This window comes from Microtus ochrogaster, unplaced genomic scaffold, assembly GCF_000317375.1.
Source record: "Microtus ochrogaster isolate Prairie Vole_2 unplaced genomic scaffold, MicOch1.0 UNK3, whole genome shotgun sequence".
NCBI lineage: Eukaryota > Metazoa > Chordata > Mammalia > Rodentia > Cricetidae > Microtus > Microtus ochrogaster.
In genome coordinates, this window is record NW_004949101.1 from 8510250 (window position 1) to 8519067 (window position 8818).

General features: G+C 41.1%; 1 protein-coding gene across 6 annotated transcripts in view; it reads left to right on the forward strand.

The window, feature by feature from the left end:
• The window catches only part of Tasp1 (taspase 1), a 221528-nt gene extending 218477 nt beyond the window's left edge, over positions 1 to 3051 (forward strand). For 5 of the 6 annotated variants that reach the window (XM_026788512.1, XM_005365529.3, XM_026788511.1 and 2 more), the window contains one exon: positions 2089 to 3051. In XM_026788512.1, the coding sequence (XP_026644313.1) occupies positions 2089 to 2181 (93 nt within the window). In that variant the 3' untranslated portion in view covers positions 2182 to 3051. The remainder of the gene's footprint in view (positions 1 to 2088) is intronic. The other variant, XR_003378538.1, reaches the window with a different exon arrangement.
• The last annotated feature ends 5767 nt before the right edge of the window (positions 3052 to 8818 follow it).

An 8818-nucleotide genomic window follows, 5' to 3' on the forward strand; every position in this document is an offset into this window, starting at 1 on the left:
TATCTTGGGATCCTTTTTTGTTTAAGAAGGCCTTAAGATGATGAGTGACACCAGTGGGGAACATTTATTATCTTGGGAACATTTATTATATCTTGGGATCCTTTTTTGTTTAAGAAGGCCTTAAGATGATGAGTGACACCAGTGGGGAACATTTCTACTCCTGATGATCAGTGTTCTTATCAATGCTGAATGTTGGGAACTTTGAGAGTTGAGCTCTTTGTGCACAGTGTTATATAGGTCATGAGTAGCAAGGACAAACTCTTCCTCTTCTAGTAGCTACTCTTTAGGGACTGAAGAAGCTTCATAAAAAGCTTGTCTCGGGAATGATATATTCATGTGCTAAGACAAAACTTGGATCCCAGATTCTTCGGCACGGCTCCCAGGGGCCTAAGTCTGGGATTACTATATGTAAGGGATCTGCCTTACACAGCATTCACACTCCAGAGTCACCTGCCTCACCCCTGAACAGGGCAGGTTGCTTCCAGACTTGCCCACACAAAAGCTAAGTATTCAAAGGACATTTTCTGTTCTCTAGACCTTCCCAGGTTGTTTTATATCTACTCTTCTTGTTGGACTTAGTCAAAGTAGTATGTCCACCTTCAAACTGTGAGCCAGCAAGCTTACTGTTCAATCTAAAACACATGTTTACTTCATTTTTGTTTCATGAAAGCATGTCAGACCTGCCCTTGGACAACTTACCAGCTTCAGCTAGTAACTTCATCTATGGCCTGAACTCACTTTGGTTCAGTCCTTAGGCAAAGTTTATTTAGAGAAAGAATTAGAGAGTAGTATGCACCCTTCCCCCTTCTTGGTTAAAAATCCTGACATTTATTTGTCCTCTTGATTTAGCCAGATTATGTAAAAGAGGAAAAAAGAGAAGTTGTTTTCCTGACCCCTTCGAATCAGCATGTACTTTCTTTCTTGGATACCAGATTCCTTTGAGTGGTGTTGCAGTGTTCAGCCCATACAAACCCTTAATGTGTGGCACACAGATGATATCTCTTCGCCTCTTTAGTCAGCGACCTGTTTATGACAGTCCCCAGGAGAATGCCACCTAGCTTCAGTGCCAAGAACAGATGTTCTCACCTGAGCAGTTGACCACCACATAAACCACAGGAAGCCATGCAGCACAGCCTCAGTCCGGCTCCAAGACAGACCTCCTTAGCCTCGATCTGGTGTTTTTCCCTCACTAAATTTTTACTGTTATGTTATTTTCTTATTTACTTTTGATTTTTTGTAAGCTACTTTAGTCATTGAAAGACTAAATTACACCTGAAAAACATGCTTTATATTCTTTCTCTCTCGGAATTTAGAGGACAAATTGTACACAGTTGCCCTGTTTTTATTTTTATTATTTTTTTATTTTATTATTATTATTATTATTATTATTATTATTATTATTTTTGGTTTTTCGAGACAGGGTTTCTCTGTGGCTTTGGAGCCTGTCCTGGAACTAGCTCTGTAGACCAGGCTGGTCTCGAACTCACAGAGATCCGCCTGCCTCTGCCTCCCGAGTGCTGGGATTGAAGGCGTGCGCCACCATCGCCCGGCCTGTTTTTTTTATTTATTTTAAATTTATTTATTATGTATATAGTGTTCTGCCTACATGCCTTCAGGCCAGAAGAGGGCACCAGATCTCATTATGGATGGTTGTAAACCACCATGTGGTTGCTGGGAATTGAGAACTCAGGACCTCTGGAAGAGCAGTCAGTACTCTTAACCTCTGAGCCATCTCTCCAGCCCCCAGTTGCCCTGTTTTTAGATGGCTGAAATGTACTCTATGTAGTTGCCTTCAGAACCTTTCGTGGGAATCCAGACTGTGTTGTCTGTTGTGCTGCTGAGGTGTTGGCCTCTCCATTACCTCTGCTTCCCTATGAACTGATGCTGTGCTTGCCTGTAGCAGATGCCCAGTGAGCATCCCTGAGCAGTTTAAACCAAGAGGGCTTGCCCCTCCGAAATGTTCCCTCCATCACTTCCAGTGGACACTGAGAGGCCAAGTGAAGATGCGATGTTCCTGAGCTGGCTTCACGTTTGTCAGCTGCAGGGCCTCTGCTTGCACCGCTGACACTCCTGTCTCTTTCTCTGCAGACTCACATTTCAAGACTCCCTCCTGGCGCTGTGGCAGGACAGTCGGTTGCCATCGAAGGTGGAGTGTGCCGCCTGGAGAGCCCAGTGAACTGACTCCGGGCTGAATGTAAAGTGTCTGAGAGGCATTTCAAAACCTGAGCTTTGGACTATTTAATTGAACTTGGGTGTTTTATCTTCCTTGTTTTGTAATTCCTATTGCAACCTCGGGCACTGCTTGGGACACAAGTGCTGCTATATTAGTGCTGGTTGACACTCAAGTCTTTGATGGGTGAACGGGAGCATGTGTGGGTGTATATCTGTATGCAGTTTGTGTGCTTGCTTCTCCCTGATGGGACAGGATCTCCTCAAGTGTAACCTATGACTGGGAATGATCAAATCTTTACAAAATGTGTGCTTTAACTGTTTACAAGTAAAACCTAAAGTTGTAGAAAACTTTAATTTCATAAAAAGGTACCAACTGTGGTTGATACAATGTGTCTGAAATGAAGAGTGAATCTCCTTGTTTAAATGACTTGACCTTCATTGTGGTCCATTTAATAAGAGTAATCAATAATATGGTGTCAGTTTAAGTGGTTGGTGTGGTAACTTAAACTGTGTTCTCATCCCTCATACAGGGCATTTTTTCCTTGAACAAAGAATGGTTTCAGTGAAACAGTCTAGTGGAGAATTAAGGTCAGAACCTTTTAAAGTAATAGTCTTATTGATAAAGTTTGTGCTTCTTTCCTGAGCTATTTGAAGCTTAAGTATTGCATAGCTTTGCGCCGTGTGTACTGTATTATGAAAGGATATGTAAAGAGAATGTTCAGCAATGCACAGTCTTAATTTGTGTATAATGGAATGTTATTTACAATGTAACACTGTAAATAAGAAAGCAAAGTTTATGGGGAAAATTCAATATCTTTGTTTCTTGTTTAAATATATTTTTAAGATAAAGGTACAAAAATAAAAGCATATTACTGGGGACAGCGTGTGACCACTTGTTGCAGACTCATCTTCTGAATCCTAGACTGGTGACTTGTGTCTTATTTTCTTTGCAAAAACAAATTACTTCTTCCAAAATTATATTATTGCCCATCTTACTGGCCAAGCTCCATAAAACAGCAGTCAACCCTAGCAAGAAGGAAGTCAAACTTAAGGTGATTGAAGTCTCAGTAAAGAAACACCTACAATTTCCATTGCAACTTGATAAAAATAACAAAGGGAATAAGCAGAAACACTTTGCTTTGAACAGTTGGAGCGGCAGCTGGAAGCTCAATGGTGGCGGTTGATAAATTGCTCCTAAATGTTCTATTTAGGGACTCTGGAGCCACATAAGAAAACCCAGACTTTCCTTTTATTTATTTCTTTTTTTTATGTAAGAAGTGGTTATCAAGAAGATACTATAGATAGACTTGCTCAGGGGGAGGAAGTTTCCTTGCAACATATAATCATGGCTCTGGGCGGTAACTGATAAAGCCTCAGATGAAATTATATACTTGACATGGATGTATGGCCAAATTATAAAGGAAAGACAACCAAAATGAAGAGGGTGTAAATATGAATGATTTGAAAGCTGCTGATTTATATTCCTTGTACGGGCAATTACATTTGTCTCGCTGTGTTCTCGTAGACAGGTTGGTGCCATAGTATCTGTTTCTCATTCTTAATGAGGCCGAGAATTTAGGAAGAGATGGACTGGCTGGTAGGGAGCCTTTGGTTTCAAATGCTTTCAAAGACCTGTTTACCTGTTGGCAGGATTTTTTTTTTTTTTAAGGAGCTGGACTGGATCACATAAAACTATCAGGACATGTGGAGTCTGAAAATCCTCTGACCGATTTCACCAGGAATGCCAGTTCTTTCATCTTCTTCTGACTTACTCTATTCATATTTAAAAGTCTGAGTTTGTTTAAGATCCCTTTTATGAAGAGTTTAAAAACTGGTCAGCACAATAGGATACTACCCCTCTCAGAAGAGTCTATCAAGACTATTCTCCAGTATTCTAAATACGTCTTTGTAAGAGATATTGTGGAGTTTGGGGGGGGGGTGTAAATTGCTATGCAGAATCTTGGAAGCAAAAATGAAGTGTGTTTATAAATTCTTTCATTAGATAGTCATGTTTAGTTTCAGGTACTGAACCCAAAAGTTATCAACAGATGTAAAATTGACTTCACATAAAAGTAGAAAAGGTAGAAGCAGATAAGAGAATAACTTTATTCTCCAGTTCACTGATATTACCCAGGCTCTCAAACTGTATTTCAAGAAGCCTGCTTTTAATGTCGATGACCTTGACTATTATACCTATATTCAATATTTTCAGGAGCCAAGAATTAGATGCTTGAATCTCTTAGTACAATAAAACTTGGTCTGGATTTCTTAAGTGCATCACTGTAACCCTGCTCTGGGTTTGAAAGTGGTACATTTCCAGGACTTGGTGAGAGTCAGGCTGTGAACACTCCTCACACAGGTGGTGCACTGTGCTCTCCAGGACAGTGGTGACCATGTGACTTTGTCGTCCTTGTTTGTCTCTTTCTTGGGTCTGCCTGTACCTGGCCCCTTGTATTTTTGATCTCTTCTTCTAAATGTGAACTTGACTTGGGATATCTGCTTATATGCCTGTTGGAATTGTGTTTGCAATATGCATAAATAAGTTCCAAATGTTAATTTACAGTGTTTCTTTCGAAACAAAGAAATTAATTTTGGTTTATAGATATGAGGTCATCTCCTTGGGCTGGTCACAATCCCCATAACATGATTGTTCTTTTGACGCAGTGGAGGAAAGGAAAAGAACTTCCTGTCTTGTTCCTGATTTTAATGAAAGTTATTTGAATTTTCCTCCATTTAGGATGATGTTGGCTGTGGGCTTCCTGTATATTCCTTATATTATGTTGAGATATGTTCCCTGTATTTCTGTTTTCTCAGAATGCTTGTTATTGAATGAAGTTGAATTTTGTTGAAGACCTTTTCTGCAGCTGATGAGATGGTCTTGTGTGATCTGCCCTTGAGTCTAATTATACAGTGGGCTGTTTCTTCAAGTTCAGGGTTTTTACTATTATCTGAACCTGAATAAACAATTTCAGGTTTGTTTAACCTGAATACTGTGTTCAGTCTACAAATGTTGGACCATCCCTGCATCTTTGGAATGAACTGGACATCATCACGGTGGATAAATTTTTGATGTGTTCTTGAATTTTTCTGCTAGTTTTTTTTTAATCCTAGAAATGTATATTTTTAAAATGCACAAAAGCTAAATGGATATAGTATTAAACTAAACTAAATGGATATAGTATTAAACTAAACTAAATGGATATAGTATTAAACTAAACTAAATGGATATAGTATTAAACTAAATGGATATAGTATTAAACTGACTCCTGATGACTCACTGTTTTATCCTCATAGTTTAGTACAACCCAGCCCTCATCAGAGACACTTCTGTTTGCAGTACATGGTAATCAACAAAGAGACCCACAACTGGCCTAGATGTCTCTACACCTGTAAGAGACTCAGTATTCTCAGCCCTAAATGGGGCATCTCAGGAGACCATTGTCTTTAGACTATACTTCTTTAGTGTGCCCCAAACAACTAAATGTGAATATCTGCACCTCTGTGCCAGAGGATATATCTCTGGGATGCATGGAAACCTTCCCAGTCTCTATGCACAGCCTGCCATAGGTATCAGAAAATTAGCACTTCTCCAAAACAACTCCAGATGTGCCATCAAAGTTGGGAAAAATCTGCATCTGAGTTAGTTGGCAGGCCCTGTACTGCTGACATGTGAACATTCTTAAGGAGATGGTGGATATATGGACTCTGAAGAACAACTTATCCAGGACTTCCACAAGGCATGTGTGCATCCTAGAACAGATCTAGAACTGTATTGACAGATGTTGGGGGAAAGGTTACCCAAAGGCACATATTACTTTAAGGGATATTAGAGCCCAGGCTGGTTGCAGAGTACTGTGCCATGAACACATGAACTCCATGGTGATCATGCAGTAACAACCTTATATGAAACTCCTTTCAAGGTGGCGTCTTTCGAGCTGGTGTGGTAGCACAAGCTCATAGCTCAGCAGTCAGCATATGAGAGGCGAAGGCATGACGATCATGAGTTTAAGCTCAGCCAAAGCTGCATAGGGAGACCAGCCAGGGGCATTTTCGAGAAGTTGTTTTTAATTCTTGGATAGAAGACCTCAAAGGCAATCTAAATAATATCTGCCCTTCATTCCTAGGAACATTGACACAAGAGAAGACAGCCCGGAAGAAGGAAACCCTTGTGTATATTATAAACCTTTTATAGAACCCTTTTAAGAGGAAAAAAATATGATTGAGTGAATGTCATGGGCTATTAGGGAGAGTGAATGGCGATTGGCAGTGTAAAATTATTCCTTTTAAATTCACATTTGTTCTGGGACATTAAGAATTCCAAAGTAATGCATGGCCTTTTTCCTCAACATAGTTTGGGTTCAGGTTCTGCAAGGTATTAGCCCAGATGTCTGTGATCAGAGAGACTGACCAAACTGCCCGGGCAGTTTTTCTTTTCCCACAATCTGCTGTCCAAAGGAAGGATTAAATCTAACATTGGCCAGGGCTTCTCTCCAAGGAGCCCACTCAGCCTCCAGAAGCCCATCAGCCAAGCCCTAGGTGGTTTACCATGACTAGTTGTGGAAAGTGTGGAGGCTCAGGGAACCGAAAAAAAAAAAAAAAAAAAGGAAAGTGTGGAGGGAACGTGAGCTCAGTGGATTCTCCTTTGCATGATGCTGTTACCAAAGCCCTAAAACCACAACAGGCAAAACCAGGGACAGGCGAGAGTGACTGTCAGGGTTTCTCTGACTAATAGCCTCAGAATCTGAAAAAGGAAAACTAAAATAACCCCTCTTCTAACTTCTGCTGTTCTATAGGCATCCTAAGAGTCACTCTTAGAGGGGCCTCTTGAAATCTTGGAAGAGCCATCTGTATTTAAGAGAGCAGATGTATTAAGAAAAACTACCTGCCTCATGTAGAAGCGGTAAGATTTTAATTTTGTTCCCAAACTTGTTAGCCGCACCCTCCCCTCTAGTTAACGCTGACTCCATCCTCTAGGTGCTCTGGCTGCAACTCTTGGGTCATCTGTTTGATAGTCCCAAGGCTGAATGAGTCACCCTGGACTTTAGTAGCTTTAAACAGTTTGTTCTCGGTTCTGGATCTGGGCTTAGCTTCCCTCTATGGATTTCCTGCTGTTCTTGCTGGTAGTCCCTGGTGAGCTATGCTCAGTTGGAGGGTGACCTAGAGGCTGGACCCATATAACATATCCATGTTTCATTTTTCCTACCTGCTCAGGATCCTCCGTACATGCCACCTACTTGAAAGATCTCAAGAGTTTCAAGAGCACAAAAGCAGACATTGCTTAGGACTAAGGTTTGGGTACAGACTGGCCCAGCATCACTTTTGTGATTTGCATCAAGTTGCCTGGGGCAGCCAAGGTTCAAATGAAAGGAACCAGAGAAGGGCATGAGTACCAAAAGCCACGTTCACAGGGGGCCGCTGACTTGACATCCCTGAATTTTTACCTTCTTTCCTATTCACAATCAGTTTACCAGAGAGTCTCTTCTCTGCTTTAAAGTGCACACTGAGTCCAGCCACCACCTCTCCGGATACCATGCAGATCTGTTTGCCTGAGTAATTACAATAGGATCCTCACTGGCCTCTTTGCTTCCATTCTTTCTCCAACAGTCAGTTGTCCACTGGCGCCCAAAGTAGTAAGATCATGGTATGCCGTTATTCAGAATTTTCATTGTGCTTTGCTTTTTAGTCCTTCAGAATCCTGGGATTAGCTTTTTCTTAATCTATAACCTTTTGCCTTCTGTTCCCTTGGTTGCTCAGCTCTAACTACCCCAGCCTTCTTGCTGTTCTTGCAGCATGTCAGAAGTATCACACATTTTTGAGTCAAGGTCTTTCTATAGTAGCCCAGCCTGGTCCCAAACTTGTGATCTTTTGCCCTAGCTTCCAGTATGCTGAGGTTATAATAAAGTTTACAGATGAATCTATGTGGGTTGATTCTCCATTTCCTTCAACTCTTTGTTGAATATCACTGTATTTGTTACTTTTCTTATTCTTTGGCAAAATACCCGAGAAGAAGCAACTTAAGGGAGCAGGGTATGATACTTAATATTGATTGTCAACTTGAAAGGGTTTGTTATCAGCCAGGACATAAGCCTCCACTTATGCTTCTGAGGGGTTATCCATCTTAGGTTATTGTCTGGGCAGACCTGTGAGCATCTACCTAGGTTAGGCTACCTGAGGTAGGAAGATCCACCATAACTAAGAGCCTCACCATTCCTGGGCTAGGGGTCCTGGACTGAATAAAAAGGAGAAAATGAGGTGAGCATTAATAGTTCCTATTTCCTGACTGAAGGTGGTATGGCTAGTACCCTAGAGATCCTGCTACCGTGACATCTGTAAGCCAAAATAAACTCTTTGCCACTTAAGTTGTGTTTGTCTAAATTGAAATATTCCATATTGTTGAGAAACTCGATATGACTTGGAAAGTTCTGAAAGGAGTATCTTTGTGAGTTCAAGGCCAGCCTGGTCTATGGAAGTGAGTTTCAGGACAGCCAGAGCTGTTACACAGAAAAAACCAGTCCCCGCCCCCCACAAAAAGACTTTGGAAGTAAACAACTCACAATTCTCAGAAAGTCTCCGGAACTGACTAAATTTACATGATCCTTCCCTCCCTAAGTTAATAACTGCTTAGAAGAGATTCCAACCTGCCAGA